The sequence below is a fragment of the Sebastes fasciatus genome, chromosome 11 (genome assembly GCF_043250625.1).
Source record: "Sebastes fasciatus isolate fSebFas1 chromosome 11, fSebFas1.pri, whole genome shotgun sequence".
NCBI lineage: Eukaryota > Metazoa > Chordata > Actinopteri > Perciformes > Sebastidae > Sebastes > Sebastes fasciatus.
This window is the reverse complement of record NC_133805.1, coordinates 21,187,322-21,206,196: the sequence shown is the minus strand read 5'-3', so window position 1 is coordinate 21,206,196 and position 18,875 is coordinate 21,187,322. Positions and strand designations below refer to the sequence as shown.

General features: G+C 38.0%; 1 protein-coding gene across 4 annotated transcripts; it reads left to right on the top strand.

Moving 5' to 3' along the window:
* The first annotated feature begins 265 nt into the window (after window positions 1-265).
* pcmtd1 (protein-L-isoaspartate (D-aspartate) O-methyltransferase domain containing 1) lies at window positions 266-17,415 on the top strand. 4 transcript variants are annotated; one of them, XM_074651537.1, is made up of 7 exons: window positions 266-527; window positions 1,279-1,355; window positions 7,947-8,412; window positions 9,460-9,562; window positions 10,639-10,810; window positions 14,293-14,416; window positions 14,769-17,415. In XM_074651537.1, the coding sequence occupies exons 3-7, from the start codon at window positions 8,106-8,108 to the stop codon at window positions 15,140-15,142; spliced, it is 1,080 nt and encodes a 359-aa protein (XP_074507638.1). In that variant the 5' UTR covers window positions 266-527; window positions 1,279-1,355; window positions 7,947-8,105; the 3' UTR covers window positions 15,143-17,415. The 4 variants fall into 4 exon arrangements, with proteins under 4 accessions (XP_074507638.1, XP_074507639.1, XP_074507637.1 ...); XM_074651538.1 differs by lacking the exon at window positions 1,279-1,355 and having other exon boundaries at window positions 266-502; XM_074651536.1 differs by lacking the exon at window positions 1,279-1,355.
* Window positions 17,416-18,875: the final 1,460 nt, after the last annotated feature.

Genomic DNA, 18,875 nt, shown 5'->3' with positions numbered 1-18,875 from the left:
TTGGCTTATCAGTTGTTTGCAATTGCACTTTTGTATTTTCAATTATTTTGTATTTTTTGTTCACCAAACTGCCCCTGACTTCAACAAAAAGAGGGAGATGAGACACTGTATATCTTGATTTTACATGAAGTTAATCCCACGAGAAAAATAGATAGATAGATAGAGATAGATAGATAGATAGATAGATAGATAGATAGATAGATAGATAGATAGATAGATAGATAGATAGATATGAGCAACAGTGCCTCCCCCTCTATCGACAACACTTTAAACCACGTGACCTGTGTTTACATCCTCTCCTCAGCTGTTTCTTTCTTCTCTTCACTTCACTTCGACACAGCGGCTCTCTCTCCGTCACTAACTCACTTCACCTCGTCACTAGGAGACCAGCTAACTACACTTAGCAACCAGCCGTTAAAACCAGTACAAGGAGGCTGCTAACGTCTGGAAGAACCAACTGACCAACCGTCGCATTGAACACTTACATCCAGTTAACAACAAGGTGCGAGTTAATGCGACACGGCATTGTGAGTATTGTTTTTTTTAAAGCTAACTATCGCCTTTTTGAGATGTGAGTTAGTTGGCAGCATAATAATATGTGTGTTAGCTTTATTAAACTGTGTAGAGTCGCTGTTTGGTGTTGTTTTGGTAGCTTGGCAGGATAAAGAGGTTATAGCTTACCTAACCTGCTTTGTCTCTGTGTTTTGATGATGGCGCACTCAGGCCCACTAAAGCTAACGCTAGTCAGGTTCACTGGCAACTCAGATGACGTTTTCCTTTCGTAGAGATGTTAATCACTTTATATTTAAACTGTTTAACGTGTCAACAAACACATTTATTCGCGTCTTTCATTTTGATGCGTGTGGAGACTTTTGCGGAAGAAGCTGCGTGAATGTTTTGTTTGTTTTGGCGTTTTTTTTCCCAGCATGCTGCAATATTTCAGCCTCTTTTTCATAACAAACCGGTTCAGCTAGTCCGCTGCTAAAAGATTGAGGTTAATCGCACTGCAGATAGAGAGAGAGAGAGAGAGAGAGAGAGAGCTGCGTTTATGGTGGACAAAAGCTGGATGAATGCACAACAAACACAGTCTTTGTTCCGTGTTTTATGTCATCTAGCTCGGTGTAATAATGAATGCTTGTTGACTCCTGCTGTGTATTTCTCACAAGATGTGGTTTCTTTGGGGCAGGATTTATTAAGAAAAACAATCCGCGATGCTTTAATAACAACATTTCATTTCATGAAAACGCTGTTGTTGTTTTGCTCCATCGTCACACGCAGTGCGAAGAAAAGTGTTTCCAGGCAGCTGATTGGCTGACGGGCTGACTGTCTGTGTGGCAACTGCAGCACGTGACCACGTAGACAGCTGATTGGCTTCATCAAGTGTCAGTTGATTGGGAATATAGGAACATATGGGAACATCTGTATGATGTACAGCATAACATCGAATGCTATAAGTAGTAGTTTCTGAAAGTTGACAGGTGTGTTCAGCAATATTAGAAACACCTTAGAAAATCATGCACATACTGAACTACCATACTGTTGAATAAACAGTATAGGGGTTCAACTACTGATTATTATTGTCAGTATCAATTAATCTGCCAATTATTTTCTCGTTTGGTCTTTAAACTATATGAAAATAGTGAAAAAATGCTCATTGCAATTCACTGAATCCCAAGGAAATATTTATATTTTGTCCTATCAACTGTCCAAAATAGGGATGCGGCGATCACCAATATCAGATCAGATATCGGGCCGATACTGACTGAAATAGCTGGATTGGGTATCGGTGACAATGGGGCTGATCTATTCAATTCAATTCTATGTTTATATACTTAATACATTATATACTGGCATTTTAATTCCTGTTATGACCAATTTGTTGCTGCATTAAAAAGGTTTACACCTGAATTGTAATTCCTGTTAATTTTAAAGATTTTTTTGCCAAGTTGCTGGCGTACAATATATTAATTTAATAATAAATAACAATTCACTAAATTTATATCCATGCATTTATTTGTTACATTTTGTTTTACAAAGTTAGGAAAGCAATGATTAAGTCAATCCCAATGTTGCCTTACACATAAAACAATGATCCCAATCACTTCTACACAGTGAGGCATACAGCTTATTAATTAAACACCGGTATCAAATCGGTACTCGGTATCGGCCTAATATTTTATTCCATTTCTGCTATTTCATCTGCATTTCTGCTTCCTCCCCAAAATGTTACACACTGTTCCTTTAATATCATGTATGACAAAGAAAAGCAGCAAATATTCACATTTCAGAAGGTGGAACTAATTCATTTGGTATTTTTGCTTAAAAAAGACTAAGGATTAATTAAAGTTATCAAAATTGGTGCCAATTAATTTTCTGTCAATCTACTAATCAATTATTCCACTATAAGCTTCATCTCTTGTTGAATGAACACCTCTGTGACAGTGTTGACAGTGATTAACAACACTTACAGTGCGTTCCAATACCCATACTACCATACTATTTATAGTATGCCAGAAAAAGATTTAGTACGTCAATACATAGTATGTCAAATGCAGTATGACAAAAATACCAGGATGTCCTACTACATCCGGTCGCATTTTGTAGTATGAAAGCCAGCATGCCTTTCTGGCTATTCTGACCCTCTGATCATCTGCGCAGCGGAATATATGAGCAACAGGGTCAAAGGTCAAGGTGCAATGTTATGATGAAGTAGTATTTCCTAGTTGTATGCATACTGCATGCAACAGTACATATTTTGTAAGGGCAGCTGCAGTACGTATAAGTCAAAAGAAAAGGTTTGTGATTTTGTACGTGGCGTTGCTGGCAGCACTGTAATGCCATCATTCTCACATCACATCAGAAAAAACAACATGATAAAATGTAAGTAATGCAAGCATAACGCAAACGGGTGCCGGTTCTAGGTGCCACAAATTGAGGGAAAGACAGGTTTGCTTAAAATGTTTGTCACCTTTATCCCAAAACTGTATGACCTCTTTTTGCTAATATACAGAGTCAATAGGAGCAAAAATGAGAGGGTCCAGAGGAGAATAAGAGAAACTATGGAGTTCTGGTAACACACCCACATGCAGTCGGCCCCTGTTGTTAGCCTGGTACAACAAACATCTCTACAATCACATCCTCTGGCTGTTTGTAGCTTATTAACTCAGAGTCCAGTGGTCAAAGTTGCATAAATAAAGACAGATGCATATACACTTTTCATTCAGTCTGATCGCACCGTTAGATCCCTACCAATAGCCTGGGGATGGAGTCAGAGGAAAAGCCATATTGTTACCTAAAGCCATATTGTTACCTAAATCAAAAGCATGTATCCGCTGCGGAGCATACAAATCTTCAGAGGTTTTCATGGCCATCATTCTTATATTCCAGTCTGAGGATGGTACTAAAGGAAGGGGTCATTATAGTGAGCGACTCATTAGACTATGGGACATCTTGTGTAGTTATGGAAATGAAAGTTCTGATCTGATTCTACCACTAACATTGCACAAAACTTTATAACTGGAGAGGAAGACCTACCACTGTAATGGCAAAATGTTTGTTTTTTTAAGTAGACATTTGTCTCTGTATCAGCCATTTCAACGTAATTGCATTGCTAGGCAACAGCTTGGGTCCACGTTCACTTCCTGTCAGCTTATGTCATTGGTTGCGTCCAAAATTCCATACTAATTCCAAACAGTATTGGTGCCTTCATATGAAACTCGTACGGTTGTGATTACAACATGAAGTCCTGTAGACAATATGCTTGGCGTTCAAGTGGTTAAGTCGTGAGAAAACCGCTGCCTCCAACTGGCAAAGAGGTTTTCAGGAAGTGACGATGTAAATTACTGCTCAGTGCGTCTAAAAAGATGCATACCGTTTGTTCACACAAAAGTATGTTGAACGATAGTGCACATATTGGGTATGTAGTGCATACTATGTTATTTCAGAGGCAGCCATTCACATGCACTGAAACAGGAAATAAACTGGGACACATTGTGAAATGGTCTATAGTGCATTAAAAAATGGATAGTCAACTGACTAGCTAGTTTGTGCCGGTGTAAAAATGGCCTATGGTCATGGGGGTCAAAAAATTATATTAAAGCATAAACTTGCTACAGTGATTATTTGCCCTTTGGAATATGAGACATTACATTTAAAAGGTTTCCCCTGGGTTGACACTAGAGGTGGGATCAATAGGTCATTAATAATAACATGAAGCAAACATCACCATATTCCACTGATTGACATACTGAATATTATGTAAAATTGGACATTTCAATGTAACAGTGGTGCTAGAAAAAAAGGTCATTGTGTGACTAAAATCATTATGATTTATCTTCTGCAGGCCATGGATATCCACGGCAGATTTAATGGGAATTGGGTCATTAGTTTTTGACGTATCGTGTCATGAAATATAAAGTGGAAGATTTGACCTGCTGGTGGCACTAGATGAGGACTCAGCATGGCTTAAAAATTAGTGCAAATGTAACAAAGGTAATATTTATTACAGGAATGTTGTTTTGAATTATAATACAGTGTACAGGTGTTTTTCATCTTACTCAGTGTGGAGAGAAACACAACACAGAGGAATACTCTGCTGTATATGACTTCAATAACATATTCAATTCAGGTACCTCTGTAGCGAAACAAATGAGCACTTCCATGAAATTTGCATTTGTAAAGCATATTTGCTCACCTGTTGTATTAATAATACATTTGACATGGCAGAGAAAATTGTTGCTGAATATATTTTCCATACAGACGGGCCTTATTAATTACACCTTCCCAAGTCTTTTATCCAGTATCGTATCCTTTAATGTAAACCTAACATGCTCACATTTTTGCTGCAGTGAATATGGGACAAAGCATTCACTCACTGGCCCCTAGAAATGCAAATTCACAGGCAGGATTTACAAGTCGTTATGAAAACATTTGGGAATTATTAATCAAAAATATAGATCTGTATGCCTATTGTAGCTTTAAGCACAAATCAAGCCAAATGTGCTGTCATTACAACTAGAGCTGCAACGATTACTCAATTTATCGGTTAATTGTCAAAAATTAAATGAATTGCCAACTATGTTCATAATCAATTAATCCGTTTTTGTAATTTTTTAAGAAAAATAAAGTCCCGTTCTCTGATTCCAGCTTCTTAAATGTGAATATTTTCTGGTCTCTTTACTACTCTATGACAGTAAACTGAATATCTTTGAGTTGTGGACAAAGCAAGACATTTGAGGACGTCATTTTGGGCTTTTGGAAAAACAGTGATTGACATTTTTCCCCATTTTCTGACGTTTTATAAACCAAACAACTAATCCATTAATTGAGAAAATAAATCAGATTAATCAACAATGACAATTATTCTTAGTTGCAGCCCTAGTTACATAAAAAATGCAAATGTGAGACTTGTGACAGTAGATTTATTATGAGATTTATTGATCCACATATGATTATTTTGCTACTAATAATAATGATATCGCTCTAGCATTTTGCCACAGAGGTATGGATGGGATTTTCTTTGCTGACAGAACTGCAAATTAGCTGACAAAATGTCTGACTTCACACTGTAAAAGCTGGTAACCATGAGGATTAGCAGTTTACCTCACACTGTGTGCTGATCAGCAGTGTGTACATGCCAGTGCGCTGCCTAGACAGGCCTCTGGTATTCAGTTACAGCACTAGGGTTGATTCTGGTGTTGCCAGAGGATCTGTTACATGTTTCGTCATCCTGCGTAGTTCACAGAATTGTCCCTAGCTGGGTCATAGCAGCCAGTCATGACCTGACATGGCATCAATGCACTTGACACACACATCAGGGGTCAACCCAGGACACCCAGTGTGTGTTTACCAGTCGATTCCTGTTAGCTTCACCATAGCAACAAATGTTATATTACCTAGCTGGTGCTTTTTGATTAGTCTTAAAGGAGTGGGTGAATGATGACCCTTCTTTCTAGACTGAGGCTTATCATTGGTAAGACTGTACAGCAGTGCTCAAAAGCAATTTTCTTGTACAATACCTCGCCTGACCCATTTTCCTGGATTTTTCTTTCAAATGCAGGCAACTCAAAGGAGTATGCATTACAGAGAGAGTAGAGAGGGGGAAACTAGGATAAAAAAATACACTGCTGTACAATCAGTGATGGCGAGAAGAATCAATGATTCTTTTTGCCTGCGAGAAAGAGCCAATGGAAAATTACCTCACCAGGCCTCCCACTACAAAGTCACCTCTGAATTTAATCTGTATTAGCTGAGTCAGATGTGGAGATGCTGAGGAAGCAGAGAGGGAATTCAAGACGTGTCTCCCTCGGCTGCATCTCCAGCTATATACCCTTTCACTGTGTGCCAGTGTGGGGTTATTTTAGTCATCAAAGCATCTATAAAATGTTTAAAAAGCAGCATGTGGTAGGAATTTCCTCTTTATTGCTACGATGTGGTACTTAATAGTATTACACATTAAAGCCAGTGGCCAGTATTCACAATGTAAGTGCCTCTGAGGTCAGCTGAGATCAGTTTTAATTGACCCTGTGGAGTGAAGCGGGGAATTCTTGGCATTTGACTAATCAATTTAACTAATCGTTTCAGCTCTGAAAGAACATTATATACAGTGTACAGCCCATTACACGGTGCATGTAGGACATAGCATGATGAATGGAGCTTTTTCACAACACATTTTGTATTATATTTGCAGGAAAATCACAGGTGTAACAAATTACATTAATGATGGCTCTGCTCCATAAAGCCATGCTAGTGAGCCAGCAAAATGTCTGCAAAAAAAGGCCAATTTATACATTGAATAAGAGTAAACAACTGGTATAAGGGAAGTGTGTGTTAATCTCTGTACAGTGGAGATAAAGTGATATGCAATATAGTAATCTAAAGGCTCCCTATATAAAGGTCACACATTATATTATCAAATTAAAATGCCTTAAAAAGTGCCATTAGGGCTGCCCGATTTTGAAAAAATATGTAATTGCGATAATTTTGACTTATATTGCTATTGCGATATGATTTGCGATATTAGAGGGAACGATAATTTTTACATCATTATTCTCATTTTCACTGAAAAACATTAAAATGATTATGGTGCGATTTTTGCGGGGATCTGTACCAAACAAAGATGTTTTCTTAAGTGTGTAGAATATGGTGTTGTTTAGGCTAGGACATCTCTGCAGCACCACAATATTTAATTTTAAATGGTATTTGGACACACATTTCGCCTTTGCGGTAGGCCATATTGCGATTTAGATAAAGCGTTGATTATTTGTGCAGCCCTAGGTGTAATTGACAACATTCAGCCACTAGATGTCGCATGCTCCCTCCCCCGTTCCATTGCATTTACTTCACAACAAGTCGTTGCCAGGCACTTACCACCAATCTCAGCCATTTATATATTTTTTTCAACACTAACTGACAACCCAGAGATACCACGTCATACCTACAACGTTTTACTATTGGCTGACAAGCCTTGTTAGAAGTGGGAACCAAACGTCAGATATCTTCCACAGGGATAAACAAAACATTCATTTTGGACCCGCCAACATTTTTTTAAATGATTAATTCACAATAGTAATTTTTTTCAGGAACTTTTCAGCACCTTTCTAAAGGCTATGTGGATGTATTTTTTTTTTTTAAATATTCGTCCACCTAAAATTTTTATCAATAAGAACTTTAATGTTGTATTACTGGATTGTTTTCAAAAATAACCTTTTGGTGAATATATTGTATTTTATTGAGTCTTTTACAAAACCGTTTCAATCCTGAAGGGAATTAATTTGGAAAAACTCTGCACTATAATGAAGTCTTTCTTTCACAGTTGATAATTTTTCCATCAAAAAGACAATCCCAGTTGTGGGGGAGATTCATAAATCTTAGCATCTTAAATCTGTGCAGATGCTGTGTTCCCTAGCCGGCATGTCGCCCTGACGTGTTTGTGTAATTTTCCTCAGGTCACTTGCTGCCCGGACATGACCATAGTCTGAGCCGACGCTTGAGGAGTCACAGCGGCAGCATCGTTCAGGTCAGCTGTTCATCTCCATGCCAGTCTGAGGAGGAATCGCTCATCCTGAGTACGAGTTCGGCCCCTGTGTTTCTCTTCTCTTTTCACCATGGGGGGAGCCGTGAGCGCTGGGGAGGACAATGACGACCTCATTGATAATCTGAAGGAGGCCCAGTATATTCGCACAGAAAAGGTGGAACAGGCTTTTCGGGCCATAGACCGCGGTGACTACTATCTGGATGGCTACCGGGACAGTGCCTACAAAGACTTGGCGTGGAAGCATGGCAACATCCACCTGTCTGCTCCGTGTATATACTCTGAGGTGATGGAGGCCCTCAAACTGCAGCCAGGACTTTCTTTCCTCAATCTGGGCAGTGGGACTGGCTACCTGAGCACAATGGTTGGCCTTATCATAGGTAAGCAAAGTGTACCCAGCTGTGTTTTTTCATGTGTGGGAAGTGCTCAGATGTTCTGTAAAATCTAGGTTAAACAAATTTACAACAAAAGTGCACCATGTGTCTACAAATCAGCATCCGTGATAATAGGACAGCAATGATTATTTTCCTGATTTATAGAATAATTGTTTGGTCTGTAAAATGTGGAAAAAGTAGTGAAAGATGCCCATCACAACTTCCTAAAGCCCAGGGGACCATCTACAAATAGCTTGTTATGTCAACAGTCTAAATCTCACGAATATTCAGTTGATTATCACATAAAATAAAGAAAAAATAAGCACAATTTTGCAAGAAAAATTACATAAAAAGGTACAGTGTGGAGGATTTGGTGGCATCTAGTGGTGTGGTTGCAGATTGCAACCAACTGAATACCCCTCCTCTCACTCCTCCCTTTCTATGACTGTGGTAACGTGAGCTGCTGATTGCAAAATCGTGGTAACGCCGTTCGCCTTGCTCAGAGGACATCCTTACCATAATAACTCTACTTTAGGAGGCGGGTGATACCACGGTTTTGCACTCTGCGGCTCACGTTACCGCAGTTTCATAAGCGTGTCGGAGAACTACAGTGACCTTCGGGTAAAGTAAAAATGTGAAAGCCTTTCTCTAGAGCTAGTGTTGGGTTTGTCCGTTCTGGGCTACTGTAGAAACATGGCAGAGCAACATGGCGGACTCTGTGAAGAGGACCCACTGCCTATGTAGATATGAAGGGCTCATTCTAAGCCAACGAAAACAAAACGATTCTTAGTTTCAGGGGATTACACACTAATAAAACATAGTTATGAATACTATACTCCATTTCTGCTATTAGATCCCCCAAAATATTACACATTGTTCCTTTAAATTACTATCCGAGTAGCAAAATAGGTGCAGATTATTGTCTTGTATTATCAGTAAAACTGTTAATTGTTTCAGCTCTACATGAAATCACAATAGGTAGTTGGTAATGCTTTGTCGGGATTGTTTTTAATGAAAATATTGTTCCTGCTGTGTTTTTTGTTTTTTTCCAAGGGCCGTTTGGTGTGAACCACGGAGTTGAGCTCCATAAGGACGTGGTTGAATATGCCAGAGAGAAACTGGATGATTTCATAAAGAATAGTGACAGCTTTGATAAGTAAGTACATGCTTTTAAAGCAGTTATTCCCAAATACTGGGTCGGGAGATTTTATTAGGGTCGCCAAATCAATTTGCAGAATATTCTTCCATAGTCTTTTATTTAACATTTATATCTGCAGTACATCTTGAGCCACATGAGGGAGCCTGACTGTTCGTATTGTTCTGGTAATTGTAGTCTACTTTTAACATTGAATCTAATATGAAAGGCTAGCATACATTCTGTTGGTTTTACTGATAATAATGTTAACTCTGCCTAAATGCATTTATTTGGTCTCATTTATAAAGTATTAAACATGTATATGTTTTCAATGCATGCATAAAATAAACTTGTGATTTATCAAACCTCTATTTCCTTGAAATGGCTGGTTTACCTATTCAAGATAATATGAGGTGATGCGGAGGTGGCAGTAAAAATGGTCAGGAATGTTCATTTGCGCACAACTTCGCTCTTCTCACGATTTATAGATAAGGCCTATTGGGAATTGGGTCGGAATGGTTTGTCATTTTTAAAAAGTAGGTCACCAGAAATAAGTTTGGGAAACACTGCTTTGAAGGAATATTTCATTTTGGTAAATACACTGATTAGATGTGAGATGAGTTAGATGAAAAGATCGATACCACTCTCAAATCTCTCCCTAAATTATAACCTAGCTAAGCATAAAGAGTGGAAACTTAGAGAAGCCTGACTGTCCGAACGTAACAATATCTGTCTACCAGCACCTCTAAAGCTCACTAATGTTATGTAATATCTTGTTTGTTTATTCTGTGTAAAAGCAACAATTATTAAAGATAAAGTATTTTAATGAGTGAGCTTTAGATAAGATTATAGTTTATTCCTTTTAACACAAATCATATCAGTTGAAACCACAGGCACTAGTAACAGTTGTTCCTGCCATTTTTGCTCTTGTGGACCATATGACTTTGTCTTGCAAATTAAATACATTCAAATCTCTAAATCTTACTCATCTAATCTGCATAATTCACAGCTCACAAATGTGATGAGCCTGAAAAAAACAGTTTTCCATCATTGTTTAATGTATTTCATCCTCTATACTTGTTGTTCTCTTTTCACAGGTTTGAGTTCTGTGAACCCGTCTTCGTGGTGGGGAATTGCCTCGAAATCTCAGCAGACAGTCACCAATACGATCGCATCTACTGCGGCGCAGGAGTGCAGAAAGACCATGAAAATTACATGAAAGTACTGCTGAAAATTGGAGGCATTCTGGTGATGCCTATAGAGGATCAAGTAAGTGCTACAAGCCATCACAATGCCACAGAATCAACACATTCGTGATTGCTATTGAAAATGCTAACACATGAGGGAACACAAGGTAAAATAGCTTTGACCTACAAGTCTGGTTATGAAACTTTCACATGCATTATTGAGCCTCAACTGCCCCTGGATTTGAGCAGCCGTGGTGTAAGGAGCACACACACAGGGCTGTATAAATTAATGTTTTATTTAAAATGGTGGATGTGTGAGTGTGGACGGACTGTGGGGCAGGTAAGAGGGCATTTAGAATATTCTGGAAAGTTGGTGGAGAAAATGTTTGACTTTTTCCAGTAAGGAGGGTAAAGATCTTGACAGTCATGGTCAGGGATTTTGGCAACACTTGACTAAGATTAAACATTCTAACCCGAGATTTCATGTAGTCAGTTATTTAAGGCTTGAGTGAGTTCAGGGAGTGCAAAATTGTTAAAAGAAATCAGATGTTATGCTGTGTTTTTTAAAGAAGGTGGAAGGCTTTTGTCAGAATGAAAACGGCCTGCCCACACTTATGAATCATGATGGAGAAAAATAATTACACATTATTTTGATCAGAGACCTAAACAGCACAAAAGCGCTACATATCCACTCAGGCCATGTCCACACCAATGTGAACAATTTTCAAAACACATCTGTTTTTTTCCCTCTTTGTTGTGGCCTTTAATCAGCACCAAGACACTCTCCCACCTCTAAAAAAAAAAAAAAAAGAACAAGCTTTTTAAAATTACTCTCCAGAGTGGACAAAATAGGAAACATGTAATACATGAAAAACTGAGCTTTTTGAAAATGCTGTATCTGTTATCAGTATCTTCAAAGACATAGCTGGGTACTGATGTGCTAGATGCAACAAGCCCTCCTTTCCACTCATCTTGTATGTTAGTTATTATATAATGTATTGCATAATATACAGTAGATGTCATCTTAAACATACTCTACCTTAATGTTCATTTTGGTAGGTGCTAGAGATGTAAATCACAAGTTTCATCACAATACGATATTATATAGATTCTTTGGACAATGATACAATATGTATTGATATCGCAGTCTGCCAAGATGCGATTTAGATTTGATTAAATTCAGGGGCCTGCGATCAATATGATATGATGAATTTCAAAATAACGGCGTATCTTAAAGACGATCTGTATCGATGTTTTCACATTGTATTGTTGATATTGGATCTCTGATCATTGAATCAATATATCAATCCAGATCGATGTATTATTACACCCCTAGTAGGCACTCTTGAAAGCAAAAAATTAAAAGTTTTAGCCGTGGTCATTTATGATCCCTAATCGATCAGAATCACCAAGTATGTGTATACATACATTGTATTGCATTGCTCTCAATGTACACAGATGTCAATACCCAATGTCTCCCCTTTACAGACATGCCCACTTTATGATAATCACATGCAGTTTGGGGCAAATCATAGTCAGGTTGTTCTGACCTCACCAGAGGGCCAGCTGTTCAACCTCCCGTCTGTGCGCAGACTCGTCATCGTCCCAGCTAGATCTCTCCCCTCCTAGTCGATTAGTCGAGTAATTGGTCGTATTGGTTTTAGTCGACTAAGATTTCTTTAGTCGATTTGTCATTTTTATGATTTTTTCATGCTGAATGACTTATTTCTAAGAAACTTATGAGCACATCTCTGGCAAACACGAGATTTAAAGTGGTACTTTTGAATGATTCTTTGTGGAGAAGCTCAGTTTTACAGATCTGTTGATTAAATCAACTAATTGATTAATCGACAGAATCCTGAGTGTTAGTCGACAGCCCTAGTCCTAGTCCTAGATGAAGCAGATTACCGTTGTGTCGTCTCTAAATTTCAGGAGTTTAACAGACGGGTCTCCTGATGTGCAACAAAATGCAAATTTAGACATGGCCAGTTAAAAGAGAAAAAATGTAAACCTCTATGTTGTGGCTTTATTGAAAGACAAAATAAATCACGTAGAGACCTTGCACTCTGTCAGTGAGCATTATCAGGTTGAATGAAGTACATTAAAGATGGCTATGAATGGATGAACCATACATCTGCCTTCATCTTCAGTACCTGCTGGTATTAATGGACCTGTCGTATGCCCCCCTAAGATATACACTCCCTTTATTATCATGCACGATGAGTCCATAGCCTCCTGTGGGTTAATTGTGTTTTGATAACTGTCACATTGCGGACTGGTAATTACTTATTATGGCCTGAGCCACCAGATATTTGTCATCTACTGAAGGCCATGTCTCACATGTCTAACTCACACCACCAGACATTTTCATGATGTGTCTGATAGGGCTGGGTGATATGATTTACCGTAGTGTTAGTGTGTACTATAACTTCATCAATTAGCCAAATAATTAATTAGTCAAACAACAAATGTCAGTGTTTTTCCTTGTCTTGTATTATAGTAGATTTGATATCTAGAGAAAAGAATTTTCAGATTAATTGATTTTTCAGTACTGTTTATACCATAGTAGCTATTTCTTTAATATATCTGGTAATATGAAATCATTGAGTACAGAACTAATTGACGGCAATACTAGATTTTTACAAACTTTTCATTTTGGGCCTTTTTAGAGATTGAAAACTGATTAAATGAATGTTATCAGTAATAATTATTTTGTACGACTTTGCATCAATGTAATAAATAGAACAGTCCTCAACTAAAGAAATTCTTGGTCGACTAACACTGATATGATTTTGTCAACTAAATCGATTAGTTGATTGACAGATCTGTAAAACTGAGGTTCTCCACAAAGAATCATTCAAAAAACACTTTAAATCTAGTGTTTACCAGAGATGTGCTCATAAGTTTCTTAGAAATAAATCATTCAGCATGAAAAAAACTAAAGACTATCTAAAGAAATCTTAGTCAACTATGACTTTACATGTGCTACGATAAAAGATTGTATCTATATCGCCCACCCTCAGTGTCTGGTCCAGTCATTTGTAAACCTTTTGAAAACACAACTTCACTGTCTTGTAGATGCTCAGACTCAAAGTCCCAAAGTCTTTCAGATTGCTCTTTAAGCCCGTCAGCAGTAATTTGCTCACGTACAAAGCAGGTGTGGAAAGTGAGTTAATTTTTCATGCACCTGTTTGACACAGCAGCATGTATGCAAATGAAAAGGGGCTCATTTCTCCTCCAGGGGGAAAGGTTTATCTTTGGTTACACAGTGTGTTTACATCTGCCACCCATAATGAACACGTGGAATATGGAGTAAAAATCATTAGATGTGTGAATGTTGTTTAATAAGCAAACATTATTTATACAGAGATAATTGTGTATCTGTAGATAGTCATACAGAGAGACATAAGAATTAAAGCCTACCCAGGTGGCAAATTCACAAGATGCACAATAAGCAAAAACCATATATATAGATTATGGAGAAAACTGTGCTTAGTTCTTGCTCCCTATTTTCACACAGTATTTCATATTTTATAAGTGTTGAGTTGAGGTCTCTTTATGCAGCTGACCCAGATAACCAGGACTGGCCAGTGCACATGGGAGAGCAAAAACATCTTGGCGGTGTCCTTTGCCCCCTTGGTCCAGCAGAGCAGAGCTGATGGAGAGAAGCCCGATGCTGTCCAGCTGCGTAAGTTCTCCAGCCTCAACAAAACAAGAAAAAAAAAATAACCTCTTTGTGTTTTATTATGCCTAACTGGTCTTGAAGTGTAAAGCAGGCAATATTTCAAAGTCAGACGGTACATTCAAAGTGATGTGACGAGACGATTCCGACAGCGATATTTGCTTTGACACATGAAGCTCAGCCCTGCAGCTGCTCCAGTTGTTCCCTTTCCTTGAAATACTGAGACACAGTTCTCTCTTTGATGGCCTCACTTGTTTATGCTGACCTAGTTCAAGGACTGGTGCAGTTGTATGGATTTTTTCTTCTTTTTGTTGTGCATCGCCCTGAAGGACCGTGTCCTCTCTCTCTTTGTCCTCAGCCCCGGTGACCGTCCGCAGCCTTCAGGATCTGTCTCGGATCTACATACGCCGCACGCTGAGGAACCTGGCCAACGAGGACAGTCAGGGGAAAGGGATGGTGCAAAGAGTTCCCCAGAAGCGCAAACGCAGGCGCTGCCGACGGCGACGCATCAACACCTACGTTTTTGTAGGCAACCAGCTGATCCCCCAAATGGTGGAAAGCGAGGAGGAGGAGCACGCCGAGGAGGAACACAAGGAGGTGGAGGAGGAGGAGGAAAGAGACGTTGGAGACATTGAAATCCTCAAGCAAGTGAACGTGTTGAGAGACCAAATAATGGCTTTACCGCTGCCCGAGTCACTGAAAGCATATTTGCTGTATTACAGAGAGAAATGACTGATATCCACTCTTAATGGGCGCAGCAGCGCCTGCTGAAACGCTCTTCTTCACCCTTTTTCAGTACAAATGTAGCATTATTTCCATTAAATCTTGATGGCAAAACTGTAACGGAAAGTGACGTCATATAGATGATATTGGATAATAATGTTATGATTGTCACGAGTTGTTAGATTTTGTTGACATTTTCTTTTGATTTGTATATCAAAAAAAAAAAATGTAAAAAGTATACTAAATGGTTTCAGCAACCCATTTTGAGATTCAGATTTTATCACAAATGTCAGGATTTCTGCAGAAATGTGCAGATCAAAAATTGTATAAAAAACAAAGTTCTTATTATATTTGTTAAAATATGATCATGCTAAGATGAAAACTTTTATTGCAGCTTTTTCTAGAAGCTTTAACTATACTATCGGTGTCAGAAAAGGAGCACTGAAAGTCAAATAAGGCCACATCCTAACATTTTCAGTTAAAGAGTATAAGACCTTCTTGCATAATCATGAATGGGGCACTCTTCTGTTTATCAGTCAACATGTTTTGTACCTTCCTATTACAAGAGATCATTGAGAGACTCGATTGGTTCATCATTTTTTCTACAGGGCACCTTTTTGATGTAACATTTTCTACAGGGTGCTTATGTGTTTCCTCACTTTGCATATGAATAGCTTACATCCTACTTGATATGATAAAAGTGTTGTCTCCTCTCCATGGTGTCCCTCCCATTGTTGATGCAAATAGTATCTTAGTTTAATTAATCATATCAGAGGTTTGGAATAATGATCAAACTGATGACGGGTGTTCAGCTTTGTTTTGGAGGGGGCCTGGTGAAAGGGAGATGTTCAGTCAATAATGCATGAATATACTGTATATGTGTTGGGTGTTCCTGACTTTACTTCACATCTTTTGATCACTGGAGGTGATGTCCCAGGTGATCAAGTCCGGAAATATTTTGACAAAAGGAAAAGAAAAAAAAAATATTAATCAATTAGATGGCCTTGAGACAAATCTTTAATTCTGTATAGAACTGCATTTTTTTTATCGACAGCAATGCAAATCAGAATCGCTGAGGATTTTGAAGCCTTTTGTATCCTGGACTGTAGAAGTGTCCAACAAAGCACCTTAGTCTGCAGTCCTCAAGTGAAAAAAAAACAAAAACAATAATTTGTATTGTGGACTGGACTTGTTATGTAAATCCTGTTTAATCAAAAGTACAATTTGCTTGCAGAACTTCCCTGATAGTGGTGGCTTTTAAGTGCCAACGTACCCCATCACATTAGGACTTCTGTGAGTTTTCTGGCACAGTAAACATTTACCCAAAAACAACGATGTATTTCTATAAAAAAACATTCCACGGTGAGAGAAAAAGAGAAAACAGCACATCACTGATAGATGTCACACTTTTTCTTCATGCTTTACTGTCACAGACTTTTTTGGAGATTTCGTTTCATCTTACTTTGAATGCATCATTTAGTATTTCCAAAAGCTTGAGTTGAATGTTGTTGATATTAATTCTATTCAATATAAAAGTGATATATATGTATTGTTCTCATATGATTCAGTTTAATTTGGTTTATTGTAGCACCCTCTTGCTGTACTGTATCTTGACACTGGGAACTCTGTAGATCAAAACTCCACTGCTGTCTGTTAAATAGATAAGATATACTAGTGCTTTCATTTTGTTCTGGTGTAATGAAAAATATTTTTGTTTGAAAACGGGAGTGATTATTCTATTAGTAGTTTTTGTGTGTGAAGAGGTAAAAAAAAAATTTCTGTAAGGTTTTTTTTTTTTTTTTTACATTCATCAGACAGCTTGGCAAGTAAGCAATAATGGGATAATTTCTCACCTTATAATTACCAATAACGACATAGTCCCATTTGATTTGCGTAGTATCCATTAAAATTCTCATGACCAATTACAGGCATGCAGCGGTTTATATACCATTATCTAAAATGTAATTGCTAATTAGAGAGCACATTAAGTATTGAAAGCAGGGGGACCTACAGCCTCGACTCTCAGGTCACGCCTTGCACCAAAGTTAATGGGACTGCTGTGATGATCACGTTTAATGTGGACGAGATTCGACTACAAAAATGGCACCCGGTAAAGACCAAGTCATAACCAATTCTGTGCTTTTATTATTAAGTTAATTTGTTAAGAGCCCAAACAGTTCTGTTGCTGTTTATCAGGTTGATTTCTCACAGTGTGTGCAGTTCATTTTGAAAATGTGTTGTTTCTCCGTAAATGTTTGGCACAAAAATAAAGGTCACAATCACATTATGCCTCTTCTAATCATTGTAACGGCTCTGTTTTTTTTGGTGTTTCATATTTGTTAGATGGTTTTCTTCTCCGAGTATTTCCGACATGGTCAAGGAGGCAAATGAGTCATTGCAAGCAGATCCAATCTGCTATCCTTGTCATGACCTCCTTTTTTTTTTTTTTTGTCACAGCTAATTTTAATTGATAACACAGAGAAAGAGTTTCCATCCATCCTCACATGATGGCTTTTTCTGATAGATTTATGGATTTGCTGCAACAACCAGAAAAAACTGGCCCTTATCTGAACATAAATAACTCAAGGCTGTACGCATTACAAATGTTAGGTATAACGTACTTTATGTCAGACAGAAATGCCCTACCTTTGACTGCAGGAAACACAGAGGTAACATGCACAAGATGTGTGTTTTGAAACGGAAGATGTTGTGTAAAATCGTTTTTTTTGGACCTTGCAGTACACTGACTGAAAAATATAATTTTATTTGGTAGAATATGAAACTGGAAAACTACTGTTTCAAATTAGGAATTCACTGAACTTAAAGCTTATAACAAAGACATTTTCCACCGGCAGGTCCTGCGTGAACCATAGCCTAGGCTTGACAGTATGTTGTCACATAGCATGTACTGTACATAAGCATGTGGGATCTATAATAGTGTATCAAGCACCTGTTACTCTCACTAGGACAGTGCCACCCCCAGTGGATCAATAGGAATAGCAGTGCATTTTAATGAAAAATTTGAATTAATAACTTCTATGCAATTCTCCCACTCTCTCCCACAAAGTCATCCAGTGGTCCGCTTCTGGCCCTCGGGCCGTATGTTTGACAACCCTGCTCTAGAATAAGTCAAACTTCAGAAATGCTGGATATTTTTATTTTTATAATGCAATTCAATGGCATCTTTAATTAGATGAACTTTAAGTCTTATTTTATTGATTAGTAGCTACAACTTGACATATAGTCAGGGATGGAAAGAGTACTAGAATATTTTAGTCAAGTACACAAGACTGTTACTAACAGATCGCTTTATTTGTGTCCAGCTCTTTGAACAGGACCTTTCCCTCATATTTACATGAACAGTATTCCTATAATCAATAATCAGACCTCCTACGTGTCGAACATCTCAGTTGCAGTTTGGTTTAATTTACCGAGGTTCAGTGATATGGATCGCTCTGCCATCTCTCCCAGAACAATTTAAGAAAGCTGTTAATTGTTTGTTTTTATCACCACAGTGTTTTCCTTATGGATTATCTCTATAAATTGATTACCAATAATGAGTTTCTATTGATGATATACCAATGTGAATCTATTTCATCACTTTGTCTACTTGCATATATTGATTTCTGCTAGTGTGTATAATCTTATCCTTTTATTTCACTTCTTCTTCTCTCACTTTACCATCCTTCTAAATATTGTATTCCCTTTTTATAATTGATTAAGGTATGCACTGGAGAGTGTC

Excerpts from the sequence above, each read along its gene's own strand:
- pcmtd1 (XM_074651538.1), top strand. The coding sequence starts at position 8,106 with ATGGGGGGAGCCGTGAGCGCTGGGGAGGACAATGACGACCTCATTGAT. Across the intron at positions 8,413-9,459 it reads AATGGTTGGCCTTATCATAG|GGCCGTTTGGTGTGAACCAC; the intron begins GTAAGCAAAGTG and ends TTTTTTTCCAAG. Across the intron at positions 10,811-14,292 it reads TGATGCCTATAGAGGATCAA|CTGACCCAGATAACCAGGAC; the intron begins GTAAGTGCTACA and ends CTCTTTATGCAG.